At 32.1% G+C, this 18,768-nt stretch overlaps 1 protein-coding gene across 1 annotated transcript; it reads right to left on the reverse strand.

Moving 5' to 3' along the window:
• Positions 1-1,624: 1,624 nt before the first annotated feature.
• On the reverse strand, positions 1,625-7,369 carry LOC121775195 (TNF receptor-associated factor homolog 1a-like). Its single transcript, XM_042172228.1, has 10 exons — positions 7,225-7,369; positions 6,794-6,921; positions 6,300-6,411; positions 5,247-5,335; positions 5,087-5,155; positions 4,881-5,010; positions 3,774-3,932; positions 2,831-3,155; positions 2,459-2,571; positions 1,625-1,993 (listed from the first exon to the last, which is right to left on the reverse strand). Exons 2-10 carry the CDS (start codon positions 6,897-6,899, stop codon positions 1,888-1,890), a joined length of 1,209 nt encoding a protein of 402 aa, XP_042028162.1. The 5' UTR covers positions 6,900-6,921; positions 7,225-7,369; the 3' UTR covers positions 1,625-1,887.
• Positions 7,370-18,768: the final 11,399 nt, after the last annotated feature.

The following is an 18,768-nucleotide window of genomic DNA, read 5'->3' on the forward strand; positions in this document are numbered from 1 at the left end:
ATCATTAGACAAGAGAGCAAGTAAGATTCAAATGTCGAGTTCAAGTAGAAGAAGTAGAAGAAGTAGAGGATATTAAAAGAAACGGCATGATCAAGCTCTCTCACCATCACCCTTTACTCCACTCTCAACATGTGAATATATTAATCTCATAATCTGTCAAATAGATCTTATGCATGATTTATTTATTTTGTACAAGTCTTCCGTTGTGCAAGGGGATTCAAACCCCAGCCCCAGCAATGTCATGGGCTAGTTAAACAAAAAACAATAATATATCCGTCCATGAAAAGTAGTCTTATTTTAACATTTATAAATATTAAAAAATAGTCAAATTTTTAAAAATAGAAAGTTTTCCTTTCATACATTTTCCACTTTTTCTCTAGCTCTCTCATACTTTATCCATTTTTTCTCTATATCTCTCACTTTACCTATTTTTTCTCTTCATCTCTCTTACTTTACTAATTTCTCATTAAAACTCATGTCGTCCACCGAACGGATAGAGTATTTCGAATAAGAATAACCCCTAATACACATATAACAGTAATATACACTCAATTACGATTGAGTTATTTAGTTTGGTATGGGATTGTCGCGTAGGAAATCGAAAGAATTATAGGATTACTAATAGCGTGTATATTAATTCAAGAAGATATGGATCAAAGATAAAGATATTATCTAGCCCCACCGTATTTAAGTTTTCAGAGTCGGCATGAGCAAAATATATCGCAAACTAGGCAAAAGAGGGATTAATATATTCATGTTGCATTGCATAACATAATCCAAAAAACAGCGCTTTGAAAATACAAAAGTGCAGAAACAAAACCAAAACGTAAATCTAAATCCAGTATAATTCTGCTGATTAAGTTAATAATCATATTAGTACTATAATCATAAGTTAATAATCATATTAAGTTAATTTAAGTATTCAAATCCGACTAAATGAATCATATTAGTACTATAATTCTGCTGATTAAGTTAATCAACAATTTGTACTATATTAAGTTAATAATCCGACTAAATGAATCATATTAGTACTTCCTAATCTCCGCGTAGGCTTCGCCGCTCCACTCCTTCCCCAATTCCTCCGCCGTCTGCAGCGGTGCAGACAGCCGCCACCTCCTCTACGAGGAGGCCCGGCGCGCCTCCGTTGCCGTAGCGGCTACCCCTCAAATCTCTCACGGTGAATCTCTTTATCAAAACATACACAGTATCTTTTTCACATTTAAAAGTAGGATCTCTTTCTTAAAACTCGACCGCCATCAAACATAAAATATATTTAGCCATAAAAAAGAGATCAACAATAATCAACCCGAATTAGCAAGTTGAATTACGCCCATAATTCATTATGCAAAGTAAGCAATTTCATTCTTTAAAGCATTCGCTTGTTTTCACAACAATAATGAGACACAATATATGGAATAATTAAAATGGAAATTATCTATGATTGATTTAATCATATGACATACAATATGATTTAATCAAAATGAAATTTGTTAATCATCTTTAATCATTAAGATTGAAACTGAGCTGGATAATCATAAGTTATAATGTAAATTTGGCATGACATAAAAAACCAAGATGCATTGTCATGTGGCTAGTTTTCAAAAAAAGGCAACGGAACAAGAGATAAAATTAAACATGGTAACATGATAAGCGAACAATCGCTAAGTTGACACATACAGTAATAAACTAAATTACGACTGAGTTATTTAGTTTGGTACGGGATTGTCGCGTGGAATAAATCGAAAGAAATATAGAATTAACTGCAATTCCAAGTCTTTAATAAAACCAAATTACTTCATGCATGCATTTTGCCCTGAACTTCCCCAGCATCACCAAGTATAACTGAGTCTTAACAAACCTGTTTCTTTTTTAGACTTTTTTTTATTATCAACTCCTCCTCTGGATATTTGCTCTATTTGCTGCCTCCTCTTCATGGATGAGTTCTTCTTGCTTCTTCAAGACAACATCCTCTTGGTATGCAACCTCAATTTTACTGTAACAGCAACAACAAGAGCAAACGATGATTAAACGAAACAGCAATACTACTTAAACATTACATAAAGTATGCAATAAAAAGTAGCAGAGGAATTGCAAACTAGTCATAGGGAAAGTATAAAGTAATGAAGGAGTAAACAATCTACTTTGAGAATAAAAAAAGTAAACACCAGCAGGAAAATGGCGAACTTTTTACTCGGTGCAGGAAAAAATTCTTAAAGAGTAAACTATCCATTTAAAACCTCCAATATTCCTCCACCACATTCTTCTTACAAATAAAAGGCAGGTATATGCAGCGGTAATATGAAGAAATTAACAGCTTCTCTCAAGTCTCAAGTCAAGTTGTTGAAAAGACAAATCATTGTGTTAAAATCTACTCAAGCATATAGCTTCAACAAAATATCAGATGTTTTTAGAGCCATAAGCTCCTAAACTTATGTGCAATCATAATCAAGTTGTTTACCTGAATATGTGGTTAAAGACAAATATCTCAATAGTTTTGCGACCCAATTCAGTAAGTCTCCTCTCATTACGTTCAATAGAATCTTTTTTGAAGTCCTCTCCTACAGTCCCATCCTAAAACAACAGAATCCAAAATGGAGTAAGAAATTGTAATAAAAAGAGGTCGCGGAAGATATAAATCCAAACAATTCAAAACCAAATGGAAGGAGAAAAAAAAGTTATCAACAAAAATAATTGACGGGATCATGGATGGTGGTCATAAAATTGATGTTCCCAACATTCAGAATAGTAGCAGCTATAAATCATGCAACTCACTGAAACAAATTAAGAAATGGCTCCGGAAGCACAAAGAGTTGGACAATAAAAACCATACCATATCATTTGGAGGTAAAGGTTCCATAGCAGCCCGCTCGAGCAATAGCAATACATCGTCAACCAAAATGAATGTATCTTTCTCCATGCCAACTATAGGAATAGGTAAGTCTTCTGCCTCTAAATACTTGCCCTTGCTCATCTTATCCTTATTCTGACCTTCAAGAGCTTTCAAACCACTATACAAAGTATCCATCACAAGTGTAGATGTCACCTCCTTTTCTATGAAAAATTGCTTCACAACAACTTTCATAATGGACTCTGACTTCTCTCGTGACATACGGTGTCGAGAACTTTGGTCCATGCCCAACCAGAAAGCACAGAAACTGAAAATTGATGGGAAAATGTAAAAACTTAGCTGGTATCGCACCACTGGATAGTGATCAAGTGAAAAGAAAATAGCTCGCAGAAATTTTCAAATTTAGGAACAAAATATGAGATATCAATTTTAGAAAAAAATTATGGCAAGGATACTAAAGCTGTTATCCACTCTAGGGGAAATATAATTAAGAAATACATGGGATTTTTTTCGACCTTAATATAGTACTTCTAGTTCAATGGCCTTACAGGGATATTTACCTACAAAAGCTAAGGATATCCACTTGTTCTCGACAGCCAAATTTTCATTTGCATATTAGAATACATGTCATGCACAGACGACTCAATTTTCAAGCATCTACTTACAAACTACACTTAAAAAAATATGTTAGTGCCTAACGATATAAATCAAGCCCGATTAAGTAAAGTACTGTATTAGATTTGATGAGAAATAATATTTCAACCTACCATTCAACAAATCTACAATTCCATTATAGAATGATCAACATAAACGATGCAAAGTACTGCTTTTGAATAAAAAAGAAGCTTACTTAAAGAATATATAAAACAGTGTGTTCGTAGAAAAGAAAGTGATGATGAAAGAGTCAGAAACATGAACACAATACCTAGACCATCTAGCTTTATCCTCTAGTAGCTTTCCAAGTTTTGTCCTACGTTCTTCCACAAAAAGCCGAAAAATATGTGCAACGTTCGTTAAATACACTGTTATAAGTTCCCTCCGATACTGACAGTCAAGGGTCCGAAAAGGTCGATCTGCTCTTTCCCTGCAAGTAGCATTAAGGTTTACATTGGAAATGATTAACCAAGTTATGCTGGTAAGTTCAGGCCATTCACATATGCATGCAAGAAAAGAAGATAAAAGCAAGTAGCTAGTCATCAAATTCTTTACATAAGATAAATTTTATTTGAAAGCTTTTTTGAGTAATAACAAAATACTGGCTTTACACCATAATACCATATCCACTTCTATTGTATTCTTTGCACAAAGTCCAAAGTTTATTTGAAAACTTTTTGCAAAAAACAAAATACTAGCTTTACACGAAGAAAAAGATAACTGGAACTCCCTCCGTCCCGGCTAAGATGACACATTTCTTAGTCGGCACGGGATTTTAGGAGTTGTTGGTTAATGTGTTTACTTGGAAAGAGAAAAGGTGGGTGTAAGTATTAAATGGAGAGAGAAAGAGAGTTGAACATTTTAAGGAGAGAGAAAAAGTGGTTGGTTGTATTAATTAGAGAGAAAGTTGTTTTATTGCTTCCAAAAATAGAAATGTGTCATCTTATTTGTAACAAACTAAAAAGGAAAATGTGTCATCTTAGCTTGGACGGAGGGAGTAATATTTAACTTACAGATAAACCAAGAAGAAGGCAAGGCTGATTAGCTAGCCCATCATTAAACATCAAGCAAATCCAGCTTAATATAGACATCATAGTGTAGTGTGATAATATAGACATCATAGTGTAGTGTGACATTTATCAAAGGAAATGGTCACATGGATAGTGTAGTGTTATCATTTTCCAAATAGCCTGACTTTTTGAAGAAACTCAAATCATTGTGCTTTCAGAGGAGTAAAGTTCAAGAGACTGTCATATTAAGCATTCACACAAAAGCTCTCATTTAGAGACATGAATAGATCAACTTTCATCTCTTGATTTCTTACTAATCAAAAACTATAATGTAACAAATATTGAAAAATAAGATATGGATATTTTACCTGATAACCTGAACTTCAGCTTTAATTATCAAAGTATCAGCATCGATAAACCCATCCAGCACCTTTGATAGCTCCATAAATTTCTTCCATCCCCAGTCATGTTCCTTCTTCCAAAAACGATGCACCGTATCTTCAAGTTTCGATCAAATGCGTCAATTTCAAGGTTTTGGTGGTAGAGGTATAAATTATAAGAATTATATAAATACCAGAATATTTGGACTTTTTTGGATCTTTATTCACAATAGCAATTGTGAACTGGGCAAAATGACTCCACCCTGCTCATAGATGAAGTCATGAAACCGAGTCATGCAGGTTGCAAATAAACAAACTAATGTTTCTATGAATTACCACTGTAATGTGCCATACCTGGAAGAAGCTTGTCATGATTTGCAACACAAAGAAACAAAGAGAGGTGATTGCAGACATCACAGCCTCGTGGATAAATCAAAATATACCTATCAACCAAATTTCACAAAATCTATTAATTTTGAGCAGCAGGTTCAACACTTGACTATTTCATTGTTTTGCATATGCAGTGTGCACCACAAGAAGCCCATTGCATATTTGCATTACATGAAACTGACAGAAAATAAGTAAGTTTAGAAGGAAGGCATAATAGATTAGTTTGCAGATCAACATTCCTAAATGGATAGTAAATAAGTAAGTTTAGAAGGAAGGCATAATAGATTAGTTTGCAGATCAACATTCCTAAATGGATAGTAAATGACTAGGAATCATGCAAACCAAATGGTTGATCAAGCAAAGTATAAGGATATTTACTGAGGCCCAAGTTGATTCAATTTAATTTCTTTGAGTGAATATTTACTACTCCCTCCGTCCCACTATAAGTGAGGCGCGTCTTTTCGGCCGTTGTTTTGCGAAAATGATAGTAATAAATAGTTAGAGTGGAGAGAAAGTAATGTAAGTAAGAGAATAATGTAGATGAAATTCTCTTCTATATTATTCTCTTTCTTACTTTACTTTATCTCCACTTTAACTATTTATTATCATCTTTGTGAAATAACGGCAGAAAAGAAACGCCTCACTTATAGTGGGACAGTGGGTCATTTGAACTCCAAAAAGGACTTTAAAAGTAGATAAAGAAACACACAAAGAATCTGGATATACAGCTCCATAGTTAACTTATTATACCGAACCAGGCTAGAAGTCTATAAAGGACACCAACAAGTTTACTGAAATAAACAATGGTTCAGATGCCTCATAATGGATTAATATAATTCACGTTGCATAAAAATATTTTTATTTTGCATTAAAGGTTAAAATCAAACCTGGTCGACAAAATCAGCTTAAATAATAATCTCATAACAATGACTCTGAAGTCAACAGGTCAGATAATGCAGCTGATTGAGAATCTTTATGCACTGTAATGGCAGAAGGAAAATTGACACGAGACCATACCATTTGTAGCCTCCAACTTCAAATGCATTGCTACGAAGTTCTCTATTGTCGATTTGAGAAAATTTATCAATCTTCCATGTATACTTTCCATATAAGTCAGATGGCTTTGGTCCTGCAGCATAATGAGTGACAAAATAAATGTTGCAAGGTTAGACACTTTTTATTAAACAAATGAATGATAAAGATGATATCAGTATCCAAAAATCAAAAGTTCAATAGATTGCAGTTATAAACAGCTCAAATTGTGCGGCTTTAAAATCTAAATGGAATGCTGCATGCTTTTCAGCAGAGTAAAGGTCTCCTTCGATCCCTAAGCTGAATCAAATGAACAGACTTTGGAAACGAACATAGAGATGTTGCAGACAGATATCGAACAGAATTTGCAATATTCAACCAATATCATGCATTTCCTATGCATCAATTGCCATGAGCACACAAAAAAGATGACGAATTAAGGTTGCTAAGAAATATACAACAGAAAAAAAATGGCACACCTCCATCATCGTCACTGTCCCAGTAAGGGGGCGAAGTTGATAGACTCCTATTTTCAACCTGCTCTAAAGACCTCAATTCAGCTAATGAACTTGCATCTCCAGCCATTTTCACACTTCCTCTGTTTCACCTGCTTTGGTTATATCAATTGACTAGTCACCAGATGATTATACATAATCAAGTACTCATTATAGAAACATTGAATACGCTGGAAATGAAGCTTTTGATAATCCAACCCATCTGACATATGAGAATTACAGTGATCGAACAAATAAATACAACGATCAAACCAAAATTACAACGACATAACAAATTCCAGTCGTTAATATCCTCATAAAGTCCAAAAAAACAGATCAGATTAGGCAAGTCTCAATAAACCCTAAATAAATCATCATAAACAATATCCATTGCTGAAAACACTAGCGAATTTTACCGATCAATTAAAAAAAGCAGCAGCAGAATAAGAGCAGCAGCGGAGGAAATAATTTTTTATTACTCCATATTTATATAGTTCTGTTTGTATGTCCGGAGCAGTATAGTTTTGGAATTTGGAGTAGGGTTTTAATTTATGTTTTGATCTGCCGTATGCCGTCGGCCCATCTATGTGTCATATCGGTATGTCTCAAATATGGATCTTAATTATTCTTAATTTTAATTGTTTTTCATAGTTTCACTAATTTATATCTGTTGCTTTATTATAAAATAAAACTTGTGTATTATTCTTTAATACTCCCTCAAGTTGGGACACTTCTTTTGAACACGGAGATTAAGAAATTGGGTTGAGTGAGTTATATGGAGTAATAAAATAAAATAGGAGAGAGGAAAAAAATATGAGGGATAAGAGAGAGTAAAGTAGGTATTTGAATAAACTAAGATTGATTACATGTTTAGTTTTTAGTTAAAAGGGGAAATGACTCAACTTTGTTGGTACATCCCAAAAGGAATGTGAATCGACTTAGTTGGGACAGAGGGAGTAGTATTTTGTTTAATTTTTATCAATAATATTTAATCTATTAATAATCATAATATAGTCATATATTTCATTTGTGCATCCCACGATTGGTGATATGAAAAAGTTTAGCGTTATTAATAATATCTAATAAAAGCATCTCCAATGTATGAAAAAACAGAGAAGTATAGGGTGGTAATTATATTTGCGTCTTCTTCATAAATAATTAAAATATATTATACCTTCTTAATTTTAAAGATATATATACGTTCTTAATTTACTTCTTTACTTTGGAGATGCTCTAATTAAGGATTGACCTTGGTTTTCGTGGAATAAAAGTCAAATTTATAATATTAAATTTAGTGTTATTAATAATACTGAATTATATACTCATTTTATTATAGTAAATGCCATCAGCCACATTATTAATACAAATTCCGTCCCACAAGACTACAAGAGTATGCACTATTGGTTGAGTATGGGTTTTAATTACAATTGATAAGTAATATATATATAAAGAAAAGTAATTAAAGTATCATTAGTAGATAATGATATCATCTCATTATATATAAAAGACTTTCTGAAACTATAAAAGATTTACTCTTATGAAACAGACTAAAAATGAAATAGTACATACTCTTGTTGTGGGGAGAAGTACTCTTGTTGTGGGGAGAAGGGAGTAATACTAATACCTAATTATGTATTCATTCTTATCGTGGATTTTTTCAATTCATTGTTAGTTGTGAAATGATTTTTGATTGTGTACTAAATAATGTCATCCAATTCACATTGAAATTTAATATTTCGATGCTATAACATAATGCTACTAAAATTCAAGGTACTAATAATACATAACTATATAGTTATTTAATTATTATAAATGTCGTCAGTTGTACATTACGGCATGCCATTTAAGCATTTTTAAAATACACATCTTATGTTAAAACAGGTTAGCAATTTAATCTTATTTCGTAGCACACATAATATTAATAACACAACAAATTATTTGTATGGTAGATAATGTTAGGAATTCTTGTATTCATCTAATGAGCGCATCGGAAATTACAGACAAGAATAACAGATCTAGATTCATAATTATATTGTAAGTTGAGCAGGTAAAACACAACGGAACTAAATCTTACTTGTTGTGTTGTTTTCTTCTACGATTGAATCCTGCAAGTTGAATCCACTACTATCGAGGTCCACGTACAATCCAATCCGATGCAGGAACTATCCCGGTACAATTGCTCCGTAGAAGAAAGCTAGGAATTCTCTCTACAAAGCTTTACGTATTTTCTCTCGAATGTTACGCTATTTCTCCTCTTCCACAATGGAGAATAAATAACCATTATATAGATAAAGAGACATTAGGGTTTCATGATTGTTGGGCTTATGGACTATTATAATTGTAGCCCAACTATAATTATTTAATCCATATAAATCTAATTCTAGACCATATCCTTTCAATCTCCCACTTGGACTATCATTAGATATAATACGCAGTTCCAACTTTGTACACTTGAGCGGATCAAAATACACATATAGTGTGACCCTTTAGGCCCATTATCGACGATGATCTAATCGAAGTCTGCACAAAACTCCTAGACTGTGTTGGCAGCGTAGCTCGATATATGAAGGACGTTTACGTGAATTCGATAAACAAGCCTTTACACAAAGTTTATAGTAATATCCTTTCATTTCCGAACCACCCGATTGAGCCTAAGATTTGTCATGTGTCATCTAAATAGCTCAATCACTTTATCTCATCTTTATTAAATGACCCATTCGATCATATTCAAGTACTTTAATCGAATATATATTTGCATTGGCCAATGACTTAATGGTCAAGTAATATAGAGAATTTGAGTGTTCTCTCGAAATTCTAATCGAGGAATGAATCTCATTCTTGGCTCAACTACCATTTCCAATTATCTTATGATATACCCAATACAAGTCTATGTCTCAATCCTCCTTTGGGAGGCAAAGCGTTGGACAAGATCAAAGCACACCACTCAACAAAAAAAATGTGTAATGACCTCAGATCCAATGATTATTACATACTTCATGTACTAATAAACTGTAGACACTTAACAAAACAGTTTAATAGTAGGGTATACCAATACTCTCCAAAGTATACCATGTGTCCATCACGTGTATCTAATATCTCATAGTTGTGAGAACAACTACATTCTCGAAGAATGTGATGCAAATCTCATGCTAACCTATAACATATCATCAATATCTCAATCTTGATGATCATTGGTTAGGGCTATTTTAGAATTATAATATATCATTAATGTCTCACATCATTAAAGACAGTCATAATTCAAGGGAACAAATATTTAGAATAAATACAAACATTTTAAACAATTATTCCAATAAGTGCACAAAACCCATAAGAAATAAATTTTTACATAATGTGATCAAGTAATATTGTCTTAACACAAAATGTTTCTAAGACATATAAAACTGTGACTCCCACTGATTCAAAGCCATCTACCAACATGCTTAACACCTAAGCTCTCAAAGTGTTTGTTGTGTTTTGCTATACATAACGGTTTGGTGAAAGGATCAGCCAAAATTATCATCGGTGGGTACTCTTTCTAATTTTATGTCGCATCTTTCAATTATTTCTCTAATTAGATGATATCTTCTGGGAACATGTCTGTTCCTGTTCGTAGCTCTGAGTTCTTTTGCTTGCGCAACAGCACCAGTGTTGTCACACTACAAAGGTATTGCACTGTTGGCACTCGGAATGACACCCAGTTCTTTAACGAACTCTAACAAAGCAACAACTTCTTTGGCAGATTCAGATGCAGCAATATACTCGGCTTCGGTGGTGGAATCGGCAGTTGTACCTTGTTTGGAACTATTCCAACTCACTGCTCCTCCATTGAGGACAAAAACATATCCAGACTGAGACTTATAGTCGTCATGGTCTGTTTGGAAACTAGCATCAGTGTACCCAGTAACTGATAACTCTGGTTGTCCACCATAGACTAAGAAATATTCTCTAGTCTTTCTAAGGTAGTTAAGAATAGTCTTAACAGTTTTCCATTGTTCCTCACCGGGATTTTGTTGAAATCTGCATGTCATGTTAAGCGCATAAGCCACATCTGGCCTAGTAGAGATCATGGCATACATAATAGATCCTATAGCCGAAGCATACGCGATCCTTTTCATGTTGTCTATTTCTTTGTCATTAGAAGGACAATCCCTATTTGACAATACAATGCCATGTCCCATAGGAAGAAAACCTTTCTTACAATTCTCCATTGAGAAGCGCCTTAGCAACTTGTCTATATAAGTAGATTGTGATAATCCTAACATCCTATTTGGTCTATCTCGATAGATCTTAATTCCAATGATATAGGAAACATCATAAAGGAACTAGACAACCACTCTTTCACGGATTGCATCATGGAACGATCGCTTCCCATAAACAAGATGTTATCAACATATATGATAAGGAAGACAACGTTACCATTCTCGCGTTACTATAAACACATGGGTCCTCTTTGCTTCTGACAAAACCAAACGATTTGATTATTCTGTCAAAACAAATATTCCAACTCCTCGAAGCTTGCTTAAGTCCATAGATGGACTTCTTTAGCTTGCACACTGCATTCGGCCTTTCTTTCGATACAAAACCTTCAGGCTGTGTCATATAGACATCACCTTCTAATTCTCCATTGAGAAATGCGGTTTAGACATCCATTTGTCAAATGTTAAAATTATAGTATGCAGCAATTGCAATTAATATCCTAATGGACTTGATCTTAGCAACTGATGAAAAGGTTTCATCATAGTCAATGTCTTCGCGCTGACTATAACCCTTTGCCACTAACCTAGCCTTGTAGGTTTGTACTTTGCCATCTGCATCTCTCTCATTTTTGAAGATCCATTTGCAACCTATAGGGTAAACCCCATCTGGCAAGTCAACTAGTTCCCAGACTAAGTTGAAGTACATCGAGTCCATTTCAGATATCAAGGCTTCAAGCCACTTCTCTTAATCGGTGTCTGACACCACCTCGGTATAGGTCTTAGGCTCATCGTCATCTAAATCAACTTCATCATCATGGTTCTCAACCATTAGATTCAGTCTCTCAGGTGAACGACGAATCCTCCTAGGCCTATTGAGTTGGTTTTCTTCTGGCTCGAGCTGTTAATTCTGAATGTGAATAGGTTCAGGAATATCACTATGATCTTCTTGAAGTAGAGGTGATGCAACTATTGTATCATCTTGTCTTTGATGCATCTCATTGTCTTGAGGAGGTTCTTCGAGAGTCCCTCTAAGATCTCCTCTAATAGTAATTTCCCCTCCCAATAGATCATCAAAAACTCCCACTGAGTTATTGTTCAAACCATTTGACAATACCTAATTCTCAATGTTATCTTGTGGTTCTTGAATTTCTTCAAGATCTACAATGTTGTGACTTTGTTCATTTAAGACATAATTGTCTTCAAGAAACTTCACATTCCTAGAGATTATCACCTTGTGATCTCCAGGGCAGTAGAATTCATATCCTCTATTTTGTTTAGGATATCCCACAAAGTAACACTTCTCACTTTTAGATTCCAACTTATTAGTCATTTGTTTCTTAACAAAAGCTGGACAACCCCAGGTCCGCATATAGTTAAGACAAGGCTTCTTGACATACCATAACTCATATGGTGTTTTCTCAACTGATTTAGATGGAACTCTATTCAGAATGTAAATAGCAGTCAATAAAGCATGACCCCAGAGAAATAAAGGAACACTAGCTAAACTCATAATGGATCGAACCATATCTAATAATGTTCGGTTTCTCCTTTCAGATACTCCATTCATTTGTGGTGTACCAGGAGGTGTCCAGTCTGACTGAATTCCATGCGATTTCAAGTAATCAAGAAATTCTCGGCTCAAGTATTCCCCTCCTCGATCTGATCAAAGAGTTTTGATACTTTTCCCAAGTTGTTTCTCAACTTCATACTTAAACTCTTTAAATTTCTCAAATGTCTCAGATTTGTGTTTCATAAGATACACATATCCATACCTTGTCAAATCATCAGTGAAAGTAATGAAGTACGAATAACCACCTTTTGCTTGAGTTGGAAACGGTCCGCACACATCTGTGTGGATCAACTCTAGCACATTATTAGCACGTACCCCTTCCCCAGAAAGTGGCTTATTAGTCATCTTTCCTTTGAGACAGAATTCACAAGCACCATATGATTCAAAATCAAATGAATTTAGATAGTTTAACTTTCTCAATCTCGCTGTCCTTTTCTCATTGATATGACCAAGTCTACAATGCCAGAGATAAGTGGCATTATCCGTATTACATAGCTTAAGTCTTTTATTTTGCACATTGAGAATATTCCGTTTGCATTCAAGCATATATAATCCATTCTCTAAAGAGGCATTTCCATGAAACAATCCATTATTAGAAAACGAGCATATGTTGTTTGCAAAATGGAAGGAAAAACCTTCGATGTACAACATCGGAATGGAAATAATATTCTTTGAAATAACTGGAACAAAATAACAATTATGTAAATCTAGTCTATGTCCTGAGGGAAGATCTAATCTATAAGTTCCCACGCGTTCGGCAGCAACTTTTGCTCCATTTCCAACACGTAGGTCTACTTCCCCAGGCCTCACTTTCCTGCTGTCAATTAAACCTTGCACATTATTAAAAATGTGTGAACCACAAGCGGTATCCAATACCCAGGATTGTGAGTTATTCATAGACGTATTTATCTCAATGACAAACATAGTTGAGCTCTCACTCATTGCACCTTGTGCCTTGAGTTTTGGGCAGTCTCTCTGCCACTCCGTGAAATTTGACCTAGTCAATACACTCATAAGATAAGTTTGACATATTATCTGAACAGAAAATAAAACAAAAGCAAATTAGAATAACATACAAAGATCACATTTGCATCACTAATCAAACAAGGGTTTATATTGTATTGATTAGCTCCCACTAATTTTAACATATATTATGCCCCCAAACATAAAATACAAATTTATATCAAATATAAATTTTAGTGGCTCAAGATCCAAGTCTATATAGTTGCAGCCTCTGCGAGGGCTGATGACTAAAATAATATCACCAGGTAGGCATCCAAACCAATTGTAACAACAATTTTACAATTCTTGGTTTATTAATCTAATTAATATGCGTCCATAAATCATTTGGTTGCGAGGGCTACTCAAAATAATTTAAGCAAGTCAACCCCATCACACGATGCCAACCATGCATCTATGAATGAGCCTTAACCTTGTGGATTTAGAGTAAACGCGAGGGCGCAAAACTCGTGGTCGAAAAGGCTAGGAGCATCAAACAATTGTGATGGACGACGCGTTTGTTTCAAAACAAGACTTATATTTTGTGGGGAAAAGTGTGATACTAGTTTTGTGAATATAATATCCAATAGTATTAAATTTCAAACAATTACTGGGCGCCGCCTACCCAGACATAGTATAACACGGACTACAAATACTGGGCGCCGCCTACCCAGACAATAAAACGATCTCTAACTACTATAGTTAAATAAATAAGCATAAATCAAATAGCATGCTTAGCACATATGATATCAAATAATGCTAAATGAATAAAATTAAATTTTATTCTCTAATTAAATATGGACTTAAAACTTTATGTATTAATTCTAAATTAACATTAATAATATATTCATTATTATTAGTATTCAGTAATCGAATTAATGAATTTAAATAATAATCTATATTATAATAATTGTACATCATTAATTCAAAATCAATATTAGATACACAATATCATTATTTAAAATATATTAATCGAATTAACGATGAATCAAATCAACCGTGAATCAAATCTTGAATGAATCAAATCAATATTTAATTGATCCGTGAAAATTATTCAATTTTAAATGAATCAAATCAGAGTTTTGATTTCCAAAATCATCACAAATTAATTAGGAAACAAAATTAATTATAAATCAAGCCTCGGGCTCTGATACCACTGTTAGGAATTCTTGTATTCATCTAACGAGCGCAGCGGAAATTGCAGACAAGAATAACAAATCTAGATTCATAATTATATTGTAAGTTGAGCATGTAAAACACAACGGAACTAAATCTTACTTATTGTGTTGTTTTCTTCTACGATTGAATCCTGCAAGTTGAATCCACTACTATCGAGGTCCACGTGCAATCCAATCCGATGCAGGAACTATCCCGGTACAATTGCTCCGTAGAAAAAAGCTAGGAATTCTCTCTACAAAGCTTTACGTATTTTCTCTCTAATGTTACGCTATTTCTCCTCTTCCACAATGGAGAATAAATAACCATTATATAAATAAAGAGCCATTAGGATTCCATGATTGTTGGGCTTATAGACTATTATAATTGTAGCTCAACTATAATTATTTAATCCATGTTAATCTAATTCTAGACCATATCCTTTCAATCTTATTTCGTAGCACACATAATATTAATAACACTACAAATTATTTGTATGGTAGATAACCCACCTATTTTGAAGGTATATGGCTAATATTTATACTCTTATCATATTTTTATTATTTATATTCCCTTCCAAACTTGCATTAAATATTTACATCAACTAAATAAATACTCCATGGTTATGCATTATCAATAAATTTTAATAACCAACGAGTTATAACGCATGAGGATTAGTCAGATTCAGCCAAAAGCGTGTTCGATACCCCAGTGATCAAACCAGAAATAAATAAATTTTGATATTGTGTAGTACATCATTTGAATTTATTTATACTGTTTAAAACAAAATTATCCCGACATATTTTATTCCTAATAAATTGGTTTGTCATGTATATATAGCTAATTAACATATATATGACATGTAATCATAATTTAAATTAATTGCTTTTGTGGTCAATTTTAATTATCTTAAAGTTTAATATGACAATTAAAAAGTATTGTATATAACTGTTAAAAATTTATTGTTATAAATAATCATTGTTTAAAAAAATATCTTTATGTAAGACTATTACAAGTTTTAAAATATTAAACTTTTTTATACTCTAAAATTAAATACTACACTATTAGTTACAAAGATAATCTTATAATTTAAAAAAAAGAAAAGTAAATCTAATAAAAAGTCCATTGCAAAAAATAAAATGAATTACAAGGAATTCTTCATATGGGAAGTACAATTTTAAAATTAGAATTCTTATAATCTGTTTATTTTTACAATTTTTCTACATAAAACAATTTTTCTTTAAATTTAATTCACTTTAAAATATTTATTTAAAGTGATTATCTAGGTCTATCCTTTTTCTTTTCAGTTATATTCGTCATTACTGGTAAATAATTTAAGTGATTATTATAACTTTATCTGTCCACGCGATAAGTTTATACTTATATTTAATTCTAGAATATAAAAATCAACTACATTTAATGAGGAATGAGAATCCAAATTGAACATTGAACTATGCTTTACATATCTAGTAGTACACGAATTAGATATAATCAATCATTATTTTATTGAAGCATAAAACTTCTATGTTTTCTTTAAGTCATAACCAAACGAAAAATTGAATGGAATGTTCTTAACATATAATCTTAATCAAATTCAACGTAAAAGATTAAATATAAACAACAAATCAAAATATATTCTCGAATAGTTTAATAGTAAGACTCCCTCCGTCCCATTATAAGTGAAACAATTCTATTAGGTTGTTGTTTACAAAAATGCTACTAATAAAAATAGTTAGAGTAGAAAAAAAGTAGAGTAAGTAAGAGAATAATGTAGATACAACTATTTTCTATATTATTCTCTCTCTTACTTTATTTTCTCTCTACTTTAACTATTTATTATCATTTTCGCAAAACAACAGCCTCACTATTTATTAAGAGTAATTTCTAACTTTAGGCATGTAAAATTAAGAATAAATAAAAAATAAGAAACAATTTCATAAGCTTAGTGCCCAAGTATAGATTGAATACAAGAATTAAATGCGATGAATTAGGTATTTATAGATGATTTTGTGATGAATTGGAAGATAAAAAATAAAATATAAAAATAAGAAAACGGTAATATTTGGGTAAGTGGAAAACTTTTACGTAAATTTTGATTTTTTTAGTTTGTTTTAAAACAATTTTTTTTCCAACGGTACTAATGGACACCCATTTGCAGGGCGGGAGCGCATCATGGCCAAGACAACATGGGGGGTCGGCTGAAATAGATAAATGTCTCTCTTTCACGACACCTTTTGAGATGAGACACTTGTAACAATGTCTCACCAAGGCTCGTCTCATTGAGACGTGACCGAGACACCGACAAACACAATTGTAGATTTTATAATCTGGAGTATATTATGTGGGGGTATGAAACGCATCTAAAATCTAAGAGAAAATATTTAGTGATCTAGATACACCACGTGGTATGATGATGTGGTGTGTCCCACTAATTAGAAGTTGACAAATGAAAGTAGTAGAAATATTACGCTATATAAAGTATTTAGTTCTTATAAATAGAATGAAATCCTCAACTTTAAAAACTTTCCAAATTACAACAATATAAACTATTAATACATACACTAATAATAATAATATTTTCATTATCCATTCACATCACTATAAGACTAATTTATATACACTACGTATTTTTTGTTTTTTGTAATGGTAAAACAAAATTATATTAATATTTTCAATTTCATGCCTATAGTACTAATACGATTAATTATGATTTACTTAGTTTATTATTATATTTTTATTTGTAATTTTTTCAAATATAAATATAAAATGAAAAAAATACTAAATTTCGGTTAATGTATTGTGATTATTTGAGATACATACAATACTAAGTAAAAAAAATTTGTGTAATGGTAAAATAAAATTATATGAATATTTTTAATTTCGTGTTTATAGTACTAACATGATTAGTTATGATTTAGTTTATCATTATATTTTTTAAAATATTTCATGTATAAATACAAAATGGAAAAATAGTTAATTTACGTTAACGTATTGTGATTTTGAGATACATATTATACCTATATATATAATACGTCACATATATCTTCTCCATAAAATGAAAAAAATAGAGAATAGTCTAATCAAATTTTAAATAAATTATCTAGAATGATGTGAATAGATAATGAAAAAAAGAAGAAATATAGTATTATATATATGTGTATTAATAGTTTACATTGTAATTTTTAAAGTTTTTAAATTTCAAATGCTATTCTATTTATAAGAAGTTAAGAACTAGATACCTTATATATAGTGTAATTTTTATATTTCTATTACTTGCATTTATCAACTTCTAATTAGTGGGACACACCACGTTATCATGCACGTGCTTAGACCACTTAATTTCTCAAAATTTAGAAGTATGCAATTGTTTAAGATTTATTTGGTGAAATGACCAAATATTTTGTCACAATGTAAATAAATAAACAGCTATACAAAGCCACTAACTCCGACGTCGGCGATAATAATGATGGATGGAAGGGGAAATCTAGAAGTATACAATTGTTTAAAATTGATTTGGTGAAATGACTAACTATATTTTTACGAGGTAAAACAAGTAAACAGCTATATAAAGCCAATAACTCCGATATAGGCGATAATATTGATGAATGGATGGATAAGGGAAAATAGATTTAATTTAAAATTTAAATAAAGATTATTCATATATTTGCTACTAGTACATAGTTTAAAATAAAGACGAGTTGTGAGTGTTTGGTACGAAAAAAATAAGTGTGACATATGTTATGTTATCGGATAGATGGAATACTATTTTTTAACGCACTACAAAAAAGTTATGAAATAAATACTAAAATAATTCCGTAGTTAAAATATTAAAAATATAATGATTTTATCATATAATTTCAATTTTTGATGATATTATCAATTTATGCACCAAGAGTTATACATTAGAAGGTTGTATTATATGTGCTCAAGTCCAACAATCTCTCATCATCGAATGACCCATATTATATTATTAATATATTTATAACAATGTTATGCATCCACATAATATCATTCCATGATTATGATTTCTTAATTGCATA

Source organism: Salvia splendens, chromosome 17 (assembly GCF_004379255.2).
Source record: "Salvia splendens isolate huo1 chromosome 17, SspV2, whole genome shotgun sequence".
Taxonomy (NCBI): Eukaryota; Viridiplantae; Streptophyta; class Magnoliopsida; order Lamiales; family Lamiaceae; genus Salvia; species Salvia splendens.